This window comes from Lolium perenne, chromosome 7 (genome assembly GCF_019359855.2).
Source record: "Lolium perenne isolate Kyuss_39 chromosome 7, Kyuss_2.0, whole genome shotgun sequence".
Taxonomy (NCBI): domain Eukaryota; kingdom Viridiplantae; phylum Streptophyta; class Magnoliopsida; order Poales; family Poaceae; genus Lolium; species Lolium perenne.
In genome coordinates this window covers 220,214,008-220,229,653 of record NC_067250.2, presented here as the reverse complement: position 1 = coordinate 220,229,653, position 15,646 = coordinate 220,214,008, and the positions used below count along the sequence as shown (strand labels likewise).

General features: G+C 43.7%; 2 protein-coding genes and 1 non-coding gene across 5 annotated transcripts; 1 reads left to right on the top strand and 2 right to left on the bottom strand.

The window, feature by feature from the left end:
* Positions 1-3,122: 3,122 nt before the first annotated feature.
* LOC127313579 (glycine-rich RNA-binding protein RZ1A) lies at positions 3,123-5,326 on the top strand. Of its 2 annotated transcripts, XM_051344066.2 has the most exons (4): positions 3,123-3,259; positions 3,869-3,979; positions 4,500-5,104; positions 5,224-5,326. In XM_051344066.2, the coding sequence occupies exons 2-3, from the start codon at positions 3,869-3,871 to the stop codon at positions 5,082-5,084; spliced, it is 696 nt and encodes a 231-aa protein (XP_051200026.1). In that variant the 5' UTR covers positions 3,123-3,259; the 3' UTR covers positions 5,085-5,104; positions 5,224-5,326. The 2 variants fall into 2 exon arrangements, with proteins under 2 accessions (XP_051200026.1, XP_051200025.1); XM_051344065.2 differs by having other exon boundaries at positions 3,124-3,259; positions 4,500-5,326.
* A 2,697-nt stretch (positions 5,327-8,023) lies between these two features.
* On the bottom strand, positions 8,024-8,108 carry TRNAY-GUA (transfer RNA tyrosine (anticodon GUA)). The gene is given in 2 exon segments: positions 8,024-8,059; positions 8,072-8,108. It is a non-coding gene; the product is annotated as a tRNA-Tyr (tRNA).
* Positions 8,109-8,379: 271 nt separating this feature from the next.
* On the bottom strand, positions 8,380-15,100 carry LOC127313575 (serine/threonine-protein kinase STY8). Of its 2 annotated transcripts, XM_051344063.2 has the most exons (14): positions 14,551-15,060; positions 14,161-14,297; positions 13,764-13,833; positions 13,548-13,658; positions 13,261-13,311; positions 12,990-13,126; positions 11,883-11,990; positions 11,734-11,810; positions 10,613-10,788; positions 9,966-10,061; positions 9,190-9,270; positions 9,037-9,087; positions 8,786-8,926; positions 8,380-8,713 (listed from the first exon to the last, which is right to left on the bottom strand). In XM_051344063.2, exons 1-14 carry the CDS (start codon positions 15,037-15,039, stop codon positions 8,624-8,626), a joined length of 1,815 nt encoding a protein of 604 aa, XP_051200023.1. In that variant the 5' UTR covers positions 15,040-15,060; the 3' UTR covers positions 8,380-8,623. The 2 variants fall into 2 exon arrangements, 1 of the variants encoding a protein (XP_051200023.1); XR_007859111.2 differs by lacking the exon at positions 8,380-8,713 and having other exon boundaries at positions 8,839-8,926; positions 9,190-9,236; positions 14,551-15,100.
* Positions 15,101-15,646: the final 546 nt, after the last annotated feature.

Here is a 15,646-nt window from a genome sequence, read left to right as displayed (position 1 = left end):
TTCCAGAAAACTAGAGGCATGAACCTACTATCGAGCATAAATACCTCCTCTTGGAGTCACAAGCATCTACTTGGCCAGAGTATCTACTAGCAACGATGAACATGCAAGATCACAAATAACATATGACAAGAATATATAATCGATATCAACATAGTATTCAATATTCATCGGATCCCAGCAAACACAACATGTAGCATTACATAAAGATGATCTTGATCATGTAAGGCAGCTCACAAGATCTAATCATGAGGCACAAATTGAAGAAGACAACCACCTAGCTACTGTTATGGACCCATAGTCCAGGGATGAACTACTCACGCATCACTTCGGAGGCGGGCATGGCGATGTAGATGCCTCCGGCGATGATTTCCCCCTCCGGCAGGGTGCCGGGAAGAGCTTCAGAACCCTCCCGAGCTAGGGTCTGCAATGGCAGCCGCGATGGAACTTTTCGTGGATGGAGTCTTGGGTGTTTAGGTTTTTCTCGAGATCGTGAAGAAATAGGTGGAGGGGCGATGTCGGTGGAGGCCAGGAGGGCCCACACCACCCCTAGGCACGGGCCAGGGCCAGGCCGCGCCTAGGGCTGGTCTGGCCGCCCTACTGCCTTTCTTTGACCCCCCCTTCTGGACTCCGTCTTCATTACTGTAAAAATATTGACTTTGCCTTTCGTTTCATCCAATTCCGATAATATTTCCTGTACAACTTTTCTGAAATACAAAACAACAGAAAACTGGGAACTGGCACTGTGGCATCTTGTTAATAGGATAGTGCCGGAAAATTTATAAAAGTGCAACGAAGTATGAGCAAATCATATATAAATTGGTGTAAAACAATCATGCAACATCAAAAATTATAGATACGTTTGAGACGTATCAAGTACTTCCTCGAGTAGTACAACTCGAGCCTATCATCAACTACAAGCACTCGAGCATAAACTCGGGGGCTACTCCCATGGGAAGAGTTTGTCGTGCACCTGATAAAATATTGAAACCTTAGTCAAGCAAACATTTTGAATAACAAGGACTTCGAGCCTATCCTTGACTACAAGCACTCGATCATAGCCTTCGGGGCTACTCCCATCGGGCTTGCTGGATGCGCACCCGATAAAAAGTTCCAATACGGAAAAGCAAGAACCCAAAAGCTTCGGCTACTACGTCAGTCAAACAAGGCACTCTATCAAACTAATGATCTCTTTACTCGAACAAAGTTTCCTTTTCGTTTTGCAGGTGAATGAATGAAGGTTTGAAGAACCAGCTCGAGTCTGCGACTCAAGTGGAGCTTACTCCCATCGGGAGCACGTGGATGCAAAAAAGTCGACAACTTCATCGAGTAGTACAACTTGAGTCTACGCGCGGCTGCAAGCACCCACCCGTAGACTCGGGGCTACTCCCATCGGGAGCGCTGGCCACGCACCCGATAGAAAAATACTTCGCAACTTCATCAAACACAATTTATGTAAACATCAAGTATGGATTCGATATTCTTCGATCGATCAATACACTTAGAGGCGATATTCGAAATGCTTGAGTCTCTACGCAAGTCTTCGAATTCCCTAGACACTCGGGGGCTACTGACATGGGTATACCCTATAAGGTCCCCATTATTGCTATACCGGGTGCAGTTAAGTCAAAGGCCCGTGAAACGCATAATACAATAAGCAGTCAAAGCCCAAGAAGCCTGGCGCGCGAATCAAGAAAAGCTCAAAGAAGGAAAGTCCAACACCGAGTCGACTAGGACACTTGTAAACTGTAGTCTGGTTACATATATAAAGTCAGGTAGGGGCACTCGTTAGATCATGGCATATCATACCCGCAGATTAGACCTAGATTAGATACAATCGCGCCTACGACGGCTCCCTGTAATAGATCTATATTCATATATTGTATTGCTAGCAGAGTGTAGCGATCCTCCACCGAGGAAACGTGAACCTGGGTACGTCATGTGTCATCTCGCTCCCGGAATCTCAATCATGGCCTTTTCCTAAAATCCAAACCCATAACCTCGAACATTTGTCGAGGTGAACCCTCGTCAACGGGAGAGAGAGAATTAGGTTTTTGAAAAGCGCTTCACGCAACTACTCGTGTTGTTCATCAGAGACCGGCTACCTACCAAGTCATATGGTGTTGTTTACAACCATCTTTATCTACATATATCTACAATGAAACACATTGCTCTAATGTTAGCTACCCTTTATTTTAGTCACTCATGAGCTACAGGGCCACGAGCCCACGAGTGCCACAGCTTCCCGAATAGCAACCCCAGGATTAGTGCTTCTTTGTCGATTTCGTTCATAGCTGCTGTTTTTTTGTTGATATGTCAATCACTATGTGTTTCTTTTTGTGACGTTTAATATTTTTTCAAGTGAGTTGGTTTATTAGATTTTAACTGGACTGAATTTATCGGTTTCCTAAATTTTCATGCCAATGCAGGTTACCATGCTTAAAATCGATTTTCAAGAAAAAAAACCAAAAAAATCGAGCCGAAATTTTGGTTAAACCCGAGATCGTAGCAGGTGGAGAGACAAATTAGTTTTTTTTATTTTGGAAAATCTGGTTCTTTGGAAAACTAATGCCTCATCTGATCCTCGGGACCAAACTATTTGAAATCGGATTCCTGGAGTTGAGACCAATGAGGATGGAGCTAAACTTGTGCAGGTCGACACCAAGGATCTTCGGCACCGATGCTAGGTCAGCGCCACACACACACTTGCGCCGACGTCACTAGCATTTTCTTCGAACCTCTGAGGGCTTTTGTTCCAAAAATCTTTGGTGCCGACTTGCATAATTCTAGCTCCATACTCGTTGGCGCCGAACCCGAGGTTAGATCACGAAATAGTTTCACCGAGTGGCTAGATGAGGCATTATTTTGGCCAAGGATCAGATTTGTCAAAAAAAACGTAAACTTTGCTTTAGATTAAAGTGTAAAATATGTTTTCCTAAAACAACACAACATCTGTTCGACTTATAACTTTTTATTTGAGACAACTGTTGGACTCAACTAGGAGTAGGGCTTCAAAATCGAGTACTACCCGGAAACCTAACAGGCCAGCGTATAGGACTCGGAGAGAGACCACGCGCTTCGTGGGCCGCCGGCCCATATGAGCGCGTCGCTGGTAAACGCGGCATAGGGTCCCTACATATTGACCCCAACCCTTGACCTCCGGCGTCCGCTTATCTCTTCCTCTCGCCCAAGGAAAAAAGACGAGACAGATTCGAACTAAAACCTCTCGCGGCCGACGACCTAGCTCCAGACCTAACCCGAGGTAATCCGCCGAGTCTCTTCTCGCTACTCGCTCCGTCAATCCTTTCTGTTTCGCTAGCTGCTAGGGTTCTAGGCTTAGATCTGCGCTTTTCGCCGCCGCAGATCCAATTAGTTCTGTCTCTTCGATTTATATCCTGTAATAAGTAGGTTTTCCCCCGTGACATCGCGAGTCCTCGTCGTTATCTGGGCGGCTATCCTTTTCGGTTCAATTCCCTCGGTTGGTTCGCGTGGATTTTGGGTCTGGATTTCTCGGGGCTTGACGGCAACCTTGCTCTGATGATTTCGTGGCGGAGGATTTTATTTTATTTTAATTTGCAGTGGTAGATTAGGTTAATAATTTGGATACAAGAACACGCCAATTCCGTCATGACGTTCTTCTAGGTTACATCTACCCGTACAATGTTCAGTCTGCATCCACTCTATCCATCTTGTGACTTTACCTGCATTGAAATTTTGATCTGCCTTATTTTCCATGGTAAATCAATCCTGGGCCGTGGTTTGCGCAAGTAACTTAATCGTCAACGCTGGTACTTCTAGCTAGGCTGAGCCCCTTCACGTGCTGCTGCCAGCACTGTTATAGCTACTGACCGTTGTGTTCTGCCATTTCTAGATGTCGGACGCCGATGATTACCGTTGCTTCGTCGGGAGCCTTTCGTGGAACACTACGGATGTGGATCTCAAGGATGCGTTTGGGAAATTCGGTCGTGTTACTGAGACCAAGGTAAGATTATCTTTTCATATGGGTTTGAAATTCTAACATCTTGTGTGGGTGAATGTATTCATGATTCTTGTAGACAACTGAACGCCTAGAATATTTTCTTGGTAAAGTATTCATGATGTTCATTTAGAAAATTGGTCTGTCAATTTCTATGGTTAAGATATCCATTTGGTCAATTCGTCCATGAAGATTAGAGAGGAACCTGCAATAGTTTTGCTTTATCTTTAGTAATTGGTAATCGACAGTGTAGTAGATCATATGCTGTTATGGTATAGCAGGATTCATTGTTGCCTTGCCACTTTAGTTATAAATCTGCTGATCTGCTCTATGCGTGAAGAATTTAACATTATCTCAAAAAAAAAAAAATACAGAATGGTGGTGTTAGATATCAAGCTATGTATTTGCACCATATATTAATAGGTTGTTGACTTTGCTGTTTCTAACTTTTGCCAGTGGTTGATGTGGTTTGACACCACTTTCTGGGTTCTCTTGCTCATGTACCACCACATGTATCTGTTTGCAGGTGGTTCTTGACAAATTCTCTGGCCGATCACGTGGCTTTGGATTTGTAACTTTTGATGACAAGAAGTCCATGGAAGAAGCTGTTGAGGGTATGAATGGAATCGATCTGGATGGAAGGAATATTACTGTTGAAAGAGCACAACCTCAAGGTTCAGGCAGGGACCGTGATGGAGATAGAGACAGGTATGGTGGTGGTGGCCGTGATTTTGGAGGTGGTCGTGGTGGGGGTCGTGGTGGTGGTGGTGATTGCTACAAATGCGGCAAGCCTGGCCATTTTGCAAGGGAGTGCCCTTCTGGCGATGGTGGGGACAGGTATGGTGGCAGGGATGACAGGTATAGTAGCAGGGATGACAGGTATGGTGGCAGGGATGGCGGCAGAGATGACAGGTATGGTGGCAGAGATGATAGGTATGGGGGTAGCAATGGAAGCAGCCGTTATGGGCCTGACCGTGGTGGTGATCGCTATTCTGGGAGCCGTGATGGAGGAAGCCGTGATGGAGGAAGCCGCAGTGGTGGTGGCGGTGGCGATAGATACAGCCGTGACAGGTCTGGACCGTATGATCGTCGCAGCCGTGATGAATACTGATCTTGATGATTCTGTCTCAGGTATGAAAGCTATTGGAAAATACTAGTGGTATGGTTGCTTTATATTACATAATGCAGCAAATGCTTTGCTGCTGTGTACCCTTATGAGAAGTTTGATGCTTTTGTTACTCGTTTACTAGTGCTTGGTTTACCCAATGTTCCTATCTGGATTTGGCTTGTAACCGGTTCCTCGGGAGCTTCAGTGGATTGCGTTATTTCTGTCTGAGTTATATTTGGGATCCATGTTCTGTGTCTCCTCTGATGGTAAAAGTCATGTCATGGTACTGGCCTTTGGTTACGATCCTGTATTGCATCGCTCGTGGTTTTCGTTGGAGTTGTGGTCTCAGTGTCAAGAATATTGAAGAACTACAGCTCGTTATTTAGTCTTATCGTGGTCTTGAAGGAAAGAATCAACATTCTGTGCTTGGGGTAACCATCTCCTTAAAATATTCCCTCAGAAATTAGTACAAGGAAACAAGGGTAAAATCCTCACAGGAATAGATTTTGTTTGAATTATTCTTTCTTAATAAGCTATGATTCTCACAATAATTTTTCGCAGGCATTTGGCCTGTGTTCCTGTTGGTCTGCTTGGCTTAGTGCTCATAATTTGCTGTTCAACCATCGGTCCAAATGCTCGCTCTAGTCTGTTCTATGGCACTTCTGCTCTCAGTTAAACCAACATAAGATCCCTGAACAAATTCATCGTCCTGTTTTGAAGCGTCGGTTGTTGAGTTCCGCCCTTCGTTGTCCTTGTGAGAATCGTCGCTTGGGAGGATACAGTCTTGTTTCTTTTCATGGGTTGCTGGCATGGATCACTCACTTTGTCCAACTTATGTTCCTCTGGGCTACTGCTATTAGCAACAACCTGGAAAGGATGCGTTTCATTGGGATGGGCTCACTTACCTTCATTCCTGCTACAAAGTCTGTGGGGGTCTTAAGAAAAGTTCTAGAATCCTTTGTCTATTGTTCAACTTGATCCAGTGTGGCTCAGCTTATTCAAAGAGGAAACTGTTTCTTTGTCAGCGAAGGTTGCCTTCCACAGCAAGGCTTGCACTTGAACAGAAACCTCTTGTCATGTGGTTCTGTTCAGCAGAATGTTACATTACATCATGCTCTGCTTGTGCTATTTTGGCAGCGGAATATGGGTAGGTATGGTCTGGTTCTTAGTTTCTAGGAGGGGTAGCACACATTGTTTTATTTTAGTATAAAAGGTTTTTAAGTCTCGCTCTTTTTTGTTGACAGTGGAGTGAGTTCTAACTCTGTTTTAAGAAGACGCCTGATTCACTTTGACAATTGTGCGTTACAATTTTGTTGTGTTTACTTTGTAATATTGTACAAATGGTTAATTCGCCAGCTATTGTCAAATGAATGAATGCCATATCCTGTTAAACGGTATTATACTATTATTATTTATTTATTTGGCGGCTCTGGGCTCCTCTCAGGCTGCGCCCGTATGTTCCACCCGTCCTGGCAATGTAGGCAACACAAAGTGAAACTGTTAGGGCATCTCGAGCGGCGGGATGCACAGCAACCGTTTGCATTCGCTGGGCCTAAAAATTCGTCTGGTACAACCTCCGGGACGACGCAAAGTAACTGGGCCGTTCATGGTGACGCAAACCTGACCTAAATATGCGTTAGGTTTGCGTCTCCGTGGACGCAGATGGTCGCGGAAAGTGTCCGTGTTCGGTGATCCGAGCATCGTTGGCAGTGACTAGGTAAGCAAAATATTTTTTCATTACTATTAGCGGCCGTACCTACTTGCTATCACGCGGCCTACCACGGCCTCGGTTACTCGCAGTTGCGCGGCCTACTATTGGCCGTCCGTCGAAGCGCGAGCGCTTCGCGCACTCCGCATGCCGTGCAGATTTGTCACCTTGTCCCGCCTGAGCCAGGGTCTCGAAGGACGCGACCATAACGAAATGGTCGCTGACGCACTCGAAGCGGCTGGGTATGGGGGCGTCGTCGTCTGTGATGTCGTGGATGACACCGTCTGCTGGTGGGGCCGCTGGAGGGGCTGCCATCGTTGCCCGCGCCTCCGCGAGCGCCGCCCTAGCGTCGGCGAGCTCGGCACTGTCGTTGGCGATCTCCGCCTTGGCCGCCGCGAGGCGCCCTTCCGCGCGCTCTGTTGCCTCCACCCCCGCCTCCGCTGCCGCCTCCAGGTCGAGCTGCTCGGCCTGAACGCCGGCGGCGAGTAGCTCCTCGTCCTCCTCCGGGTGGACGTGACGGCACATCTGAACTACATGTTAAGGTTGTGATCGGCCATGGATGGATGCTAGGATTTAGCTTGAGGTGTGCCCGTCACCCTAGCCGGTGTCCAGCATATATAGCCACGGTGGGGCGTGAAACAGCGTTGCCGCGCATGTCGTTTCCCGTGCGCGTGAAACACCGGCGAAACTTGCCAATGTATTGGGCATGCATGGGAACGACCGTCGTCGTCGCGCGGGAACAGTTAATCGTCGGCGGCAGTCCTCGACGGGACGTAAAACGCCATTAATGATCTTGACGCTGTCTTCGCTAAAAAAATGCTTCCGCACCGCTGGAGGTACCCCAACATAAACAGTAGTCCTGGACTGCATGGCGTCCGTGGGCCGACGCAAATGGACATAATCGGACATCTCAGACATTTGAAATGCGTCGGCCTGGAGATGCGTCAAGTCTCTAATTTAACAAGGTGATACCTTTGTTCGCGGACGGTCCGGTCACTTTGCGTCGCCCCGCTAGAGGTGGTGCCAGACGTATTTCCGATCACGGCGGACACAAACGGTTGCTCAGCGTCCGTTTGCGTCACGCTGCTGGAGATGCCTGAGTTGTTGATCGGATTGCTCGATACGGGACTACCTTTCTGCTGCAGTTAAGTTACAACATTCGCATATTCTCGTTCATTTTCAGTGTAGATAACAATTCGGAGGAAGGAAAAAAACTATGGAAAAGAAAAATTAATCCGACCTACCGGATTCGAACCAGTGACCTAAGGATTTATCTGCAGCACTACAGTCCTCCGCTCTACCAACTGAGCTAAGGTCGGGTTGTTGCACATTGACGCGGTAGATAACTTATAAAAGTAAATCTGTAAATAAAAGTCGCAAGCAAAGTTTTCACCGGTGAACTAGTACTACGAAACCAGCATCAGAGAATAGAATATTGGAAATGTTATTCACGACTACCGGAAAATGAATTATTTTTCACTGTAACTGCAAAAGAAATAAAAGTCGCGTGCACAATAGACCAGGGCGGCGTAAGCACGGTGAAGGAAGCCGGTCACACGTTTGATACACAAACATGAAGAAGGTTTCTCAAAATTTTATCCCCTTTCTGCTCTTAATTCCTCCCCATAATACGCATGGTCCTTTTATTCTTTCGTATGTACACAAAGAGTCCAGCACGTTTTATCCCAAGACGATGCCCTTGATGCTTTCTTCAGCTTCAGCATACCTGTACATACATCATCTTCGACCGGAAAGGAACTACACGTTGCCAGGCATTCAAACCCTTATCACACGCAACGGCATCCTTTTGGAACTGGGGAGATGTCCCAAGCTACTAGGATAGTCCTCTGTTTTTTTCTTTCGCTCTATCACTATATTTCTTTTGCATTTTTCCTTTTGAACGTCGATGGGCTACCTTGGGCGGCTGCAGTAAACAATGATCGAATCAAGATAAATTGTTCATACAAATTTTGGTTTGAAGGAATTCTAGCTCTACCTGAACTTCTTGTAGGATTTCCTCGAGTTGGACGGTGATCTCCGCAAAAACTGGTCGTTCGTCAGGATCGTCATCCCAGCACTGTTCAATCAGTTCCGACAATCCCGGGTGCGTGCCTGGTGGGATCTCCAAGCGTAATCCCTGTTGGAAAGTCAGCAGAGGTAAGAAGAGACGACAAGGATCTCTGAAATAGGTCTGAACAAAAGATGAGAATTGAGTTCATTCAGCGATGGCCGACTGCATAGATGTACCTGCCTTACTCCCAATACGGCTTGCAAGGGTGTCATGTTATCATAAGGGATCTATAGAGGAATGAGGAGTAAACAGTTACCTCTAACCAATATAACAAAGAAGATTCAACAACTCGGATGTAAGCTCAAGATGGATTTGACGCCAGGGCATACCTTTAATGTAACTAACTCCCATAGAACAATAGCAAAGCTGAATACATCTGCTTTGTGATCATAAGGCATATGGTTAATAATCTGTTAAGATAAACAACAGCTATCAGCTTCTCGTGAATAAAAATATCCGGAGCACACGTAAAAATGAGCTCAGATCACATAAGCATGGATTCAAAATTGCAATTTTCTCCTTGAACTTATTCGTTCAATTGGTGACTAAAGTAGATTTCTCATGTTCATCAATGGTTCAAATAGAGGTTTTTCTACATGTCCAAATTGCACTGTTTGACCCGAAACCTCTTAATCTGAGTCCATAAAACCATTCTTCTGGCGCCTGCATGGGGGAACATATGAAGTTTGGCATGTCCCAATTACAATATCACTGGCTGATTCATACACCCCTGTGGACAAGTTGCAGAAGCAATAAACCCTTATCGATTTTTAAACCATATATTTGCTACTAGGATCTGATAGGTCTCTCCACCACCGAACCGTGTATTTGTGAATGCACCTCAACAGGTCTATTATAACCATGAGACATTTGAAAGCAAGGCAACGTGGGGCGGGTTACATTCCAGGGAGGAGGTGACTCAACCAGCCATTGAGCTTCCATGAGAAAAATAAGAGATCAAGAGAAAGCAAAAGATTGGTTGAGAGTTTTGGCACAGAAGATAACAATAAAGTACCAAGTAGACTAAAATGTTAAACATTCAAAGCTTCTTACAATTGAATAAAATAGATTCTAAAAGGTAAAAGGAAAAATAATTCAACCTTACCTCGGGTGCCATCCATCTGTAAGTTCCAGTTTCAGCAGTCATGTGTCCTTCCTGACTACCAAGTCGAGCCACACCGAAGTCTGCAATCTTCACAACCTATTTCCAGAAGTAGATTTAATAGATAATGACTAGGCAGGCAAGTTGAATTCAATTTAAAAAATATTTATCGTCACTTTTCCATCCAAGCATCAACAAGGTGGAGACTTTATATGCTTAGGAGCGCAAAAGTTAAGTTTTATGACATAAAATAGTCAAAATTTACATTGTAAAAGACAATTCTTTTAAAGGACAAGTTATTTTTCTAACAGAAGACAAAGAATAGTTGATAAAAAAATCATATTCAGTTCTTAAGTAACTGATTTTTTTGAATGGATGCAGATTTCCTTTTTCTGTGATCTTATAAATTTTATTCAAGCTTTAAAACATCATCTGCCATTGTTAGTTTACCAGATGTAAATTGTAACCTTTATGTGTTCAAAGAATGATCATACAGCAAGCAGCGCACGCTGACTAAAAACCAAATGAACCATGCAATGCTTTTAATATGTTTTCCAGGTTCTATATCACATATAAGAAAAAAATCAGAAGAAATGGACTCTCGGATTCTCAGGACCAATAGCTTCAAAAGTTTGAGTAAGTATGCATACTTGATTTTGGCCTATGAGAATATTTGCAGTCTTCAGATCTCTATGAATTATGCTATTCTGATGCAGATATTCCATTCCTTTTGAGATTTGGATAGCAGTCTTTAGAATCACAAGGAGGCCTAAAACATCATTTTGCGTGTGTAGAAAGTCATATAAATTCCCTCCAGCCATGTATTCTGAAAGAAACAGAATCAACCGCAAATGAAAAGGTGAGCTTACTAGGTTTGGACTCATCACTTCGTGTATCCGAGAAGAAAAACTTCAGCTTACTAGACAGTGGGCTGTGATGAAATTGAAAAACACACTCATTCAAAAAATATTTATTAAACAAGAGTCTAAGACAAAACACACAGTGTTCTAAAACATAGGCTAGGTGACTGCTCAGGTGTCCAGTAGCCACAATATGGCCCTGGAGTGTCTGTTAGGCGGTGCATGGGAACCTAGGTAGTGACAGTCTCTGAAATCTAGTTACTTGAATTAAAAAAAAGGGCCCTATAATTGCATATCCCATAATTCTACAAAGAAGGAATACAGGAGAGAGAAACTATCAGAAAGGGATTTGGGGGACAACATCCAATTACACAGTTCAATAGAATAAAATAACATCTGTTTTTCCTGCCCATCAAACAAAAAAGTTGTGAGCTATCGGCAGATTTGACAGGAGCAACAAAAGTCATATGGTTAAGAATACAGGAGGCGTAAAAAGAATCTACATGATTATAGTTTCATGCATATTAAAAATGGAAGTAATTCGTGTAAAATTCAAGCAATGGATTTTTCACTTTTTTTTTTCAATTAGAAGTTGCATCACAAACACGACCAAGATGTACATAAACTGACTTCAGACTCACCCATAAGTTACAATCCTAATAACATTCTTAGACTCACAAAACAATCAAAGCAATGCATTAGCACATATCTTAACTTGATAATGGTTTTATTCTGCATCATGCAATTTTCATGATAGTATGGATAATCTAAAATAAACTCCAGCAACAGGCTAAAGAGTTATAGCCTATCTGAAGACCATACTTATAACCTCTGTGTGTGCACGAGAATTATATCACTAGTACAGAGTTTATTCCAATCCATAATATTCTTTTTGGCATTATTGATGGTACCTGTTACAATGCCAAACCACTTTGGACGACCTGTGCATGTCCCATAAAATTTAAGGATATTTTCGTGATTAACTCTCCTGAACCAAAAATATCTTGAGTCGGTCAGAGTAAACATAACGGATTATCAGTAATGACTGCAGAAAGCTTGCCTTAGAATGAGCGCTTGCTGCAAGAACTCAACTTCTGAAGGGCTGTCGAAATGTGTGATTCTGAGTACCTTTATACAAACATCATAACCAGCATATGTTCCTCTATATCTGTGAAACAGAACATGAATGAGATATGTTGGATAAGTTAACTGTTGTGTGGCTTTGCCTACCTAGGGCAAATGTAGGTTCATGATATTCATGGATTTTTTTAGAAGAAAAGCAGGGCCGGTCCAAAGATTTCGAGGGCCCTAGGCGAACCGACACCAATAACCCCTTGTTCATAGTAGCTAAGCTTTTCTAGGGCAGGGGGCAATGGTCCCCCTACTCTGAAAAAATCCTTAAAGATATCCATTTATGTTAAATTTATATATATCTTACTTAAAGTTTAAGCATGATTGGTGTTTTAGATCCCTTAACAATCTCAGTTAAGCTTCACCAGTTGGTCACACACACAAAAAAATTTAAAAAATTATTATTCAACAAGATAAATATTAAGGTAATGCAATAACAAACTAAATAATATTTTCATTTGAAAGATCCGTGCTCTTCAGAATATTGGTGAAGACACTTGAAACTATTTATTTCTATTGATCGCACGAACTATATACCATGATTCTTATTTCTACCAGTAGCTACTTGTGTACATGTGTATTGTTTGCGAGAAATAGAAATAATCAGAGGAAAAAATTAAGAGGGCCAGTGTTGTTCTGCACATTTGAGAAGAAGTCGAAATATAGGCACGTTAAGCTATAACTTCAACCTTCTATATTTTCTAGAATTATTCCAAACTTTACTGCCTAAAAAGTATGAATATAAGTGTAGTAAGTGTGCAAACAAATCTTGGATTAGGGCCCTAACTGTTGAGGGCCCGGGGCGAGCACCCCTCTACCCCGCACTATGGGCCGGCCCAGAGGAAAAGGCAGGCGTCTACCATTCATATAGATAGGACTGAGTATTTGTTAGGTGGCTTCATGATAAATGTCAACTTTTCTGTTCTGATGCTAGAGTGCATAGAGATATGTCTACAGAGACCACAGGGATACACTGGTCAAGCAAGCAGTGAATTGGCATAATGGGTACTTCAAGTAAGTGTCAAACAGTTCTTACAAGTCCGCATAAGACGCAGACCCAATCTTTTCCGTCATTGTTAGCATGCTCCAGTCGACTTCACAATCTCCAACCTGTTGTCGTAGCTCAAGTATTTTCCCCGAGGATGAAGTACTTGCTGAGTTAGATGTTGCTCCCTGCATGTTTACATGGGGATCATTTAACTCGATGTGGAAGGAAATGTTAGAGATGGCATCTGAACCGAAGGTGCAGATATGTTTTGCACAAAATACATCATTAATTGTAGTTAAGTGGAAAAAGGGCATCATACATTTTTTTGTTTTAAATTTTCCTTGATTGTTGCGATCAACGCACCTGTCTCCTGCATGTACAATTGCAAGATGACATATATAAGATAATCTAATTATAGAGAATAATATGTTATACGTCTGAGAAATGTAAGCATGTAGTAGTTGCAGCCAGCGGCACCGCAAACCGGCATGTTTATCTAATTATTTCTGGAGATAATATATTCAAATCCTATGCACCGCATAAAGATAATCTGCGCAGGAAGTTGTAAACAATCCAGCCCTTCATATATCCGTGCTAAAAGTTTACCTCTGTGTCCCACCCATCAACAACAAAAACATCCAAACAAAAGCCATCAGTTGTGGAGTAAACATGAGCTTCACGAATATTGAGTCCGACTTCAGATAGCAATGAAGTTAGCTGTTGAACAAATCTATCTCATAAGAAACTTCACATGGAAGATATGAAAAGAAAGCTATGTGAAATTGGATATTAAGAAAATTCTATAGAAAATATTGGCATTACCCGCATAAGGAGCTTGGGCTTGTCGAAGGAAGAGAAGATGATCTCATGAACAAGGATAGGTCCTGAATCCCTGTGGAAAATTGGGAGGCCAGTTTAACTAAAAGTCACAAAACAAGCAAGTATACACGTAAGCTGGAGCAGTTGGGGAGTATGCTTTATTGGAGGAAAGACAACTTGTAGCAACTAATCTCGAATTAAAAAAAAAGGAATATGGCAATTGGAAGTGAGATGTCGGAGATTTTTCTAAATTCGGATGTCTAGATACATCTAAATTTAGACAAACTTGCGACATCCTTATATGGGCAGAGGTAGCACAAAAAATAAAAAGCAACGATATGATGGACAGTTGTGATATGATTTTAATGATACTAAGGATGGTCTTGGTACGATTTGAGACCTTGATGGGGAAGACATAGAGACTGTGGTGTCGGCGACATGTATCCTCTCCAAAGTGAGGTCTTCTAGTAATAACCTTTGTGTTGGATCATCACAGTCAGGATAGGTACTCTCGGATTTCGGTTGAACTTGAAGATACTGGTCAAACACCAAGGTATAGCAACAAAGATGTGAAATATAGTAACACAAATATGTTATACCAATTCAACCAATTAACTGTGATCACCTCGATTCTAAACTGAATAGCACAAGATACTACACTGCACCTCGGTTCTTTTTTTGAGGAGTATGCACCTCAATTCTAAGGATTTGTGCACAAGCCTATTCATCCAGGGCGTATATTGGATTTGGGAGGAATTTGCTAGCTTTGAAGCCAAAACCGGGTGGGTACCTCTATGAAGCGAGCTTCGAAGACGGGGAGGTTGCCGTTCTGGACCTCGTCGAGGACCCTCCGGTGGAGCAGCACGTCCTCGGCCTTACCCACACTCAAGTCTGTCAGGTACCTCTCCGGCAGCCTGTCGAAGTGCGCGCAGAGCTTGACCCAGAACGACGAAGGATCAGACTCCCCCTGTTTGCCGGCCAGGCGCTCGAATATGCTGTGCCGCAGGTCGTGGTGGCCGCTCGAGGACCTGGGCGGCGACGAGCTCTCGCCCGTCCCCTCCTCCCACTCCTTCCCAGTTTGCGACGGCGGCGGGGGCATCGGGAACTGGAAAATTTCCTCCTTCGAGCCGGCCGAGGCCGGCTTGGGGTATTTATAGGCCGGCGAGCTCGACTCCCTCCGATTTGATTGGATTGAGAAGGTTGGAGACGAAGGAGGAGCAGATTGTAAGAAAAAACTGATTTTTTTTTTGATTTGTTTTCGGCGGCGACTGCTTGACATGCCGCGATGGCGGGAACAGTACAGTGAGCCGTGGCTTTGCCGGCGGCAGAGATTGGACGGTGGATATGCGATAACGGGGGAGGATCGGACGGCTTCTCAGCCCCTTACGATCTCGGACGCGACAATCTTCCCGAGACGGCCGGGCACTAGGTATCGTCCGGCCGGCAGCTAGACTCCCCGGTCCGGCGAAGGGTATTTTCGTCATGGTTAAGTCAAAATGCGCTTCTTAATCATACTCCTATTTATTTTGTGTTCTTACGCGTCGTCTAGTCAAAAGTGATAAGTACGTATACTAGAAAGGGAAGAATATAAAATGGACTACATATGGTTGCTGACTCGTAATTTTACATGGCTGTTGAGAGATTGTTCTTTGCACTAGGTGGGTTAACATTTGCTTTAGTTTGCATTAGGTTTTCTAAAGCTATCACTTTTACACCTGGTTTGACATAATAATATTCACAGTAAAAATAAGCACCATCGCTAACCTCCAGTTTGCCGCCCAACTCTAGCACCGCCGAGGCTGACACGGGAAGAGACGTCGAGCCTCCACCTTTGCAAGTTAAAAAAAAGCAGGCTTTGTGAGTTGATGAACATGCCTGCTGCAAGC

Excerpts from the sequence above, each read along its gene's own strand:
- LOC127313579 (XM_051344066.2), top strand. The coding sequence starts at position 3,869 with ATGTCGGACGCCGATGATTACCGTTGCTTCGTCGGGAGCCTTTCGTGG. Across the intron at positions 3,980-4,499 it reads GTCGTGTTACTGAGACCAAG|GTGGTTCTTGACAAATTCTC; the intron begins GTAAGATTATCT and ends ATCTGTTTGCAG.
- LOC127313575 (XM_051344063.2), bottom strand. The coding sequence starts at position 15,039 with ATGTCAAGCAGTCGCCGCCGAAAACAAATCAAAAAAAAAATCAGTTTT. Across the intron at positions 14,298-14,550 it reads TCGAAGCTCGCTTCATAGAG|TATCTTCAAGTTCAACCGAA; the intron begins GTACCCACCCGG and ends GTGTTTGACCAG. Across the intron at positions 10,789-11,733 it reads GTGGTTTGGCATTGTAACAG|AATACATGGCTGGAGGGAAT; the intron begins GTACCATCAATA and ends TGTTTCTTTCAG.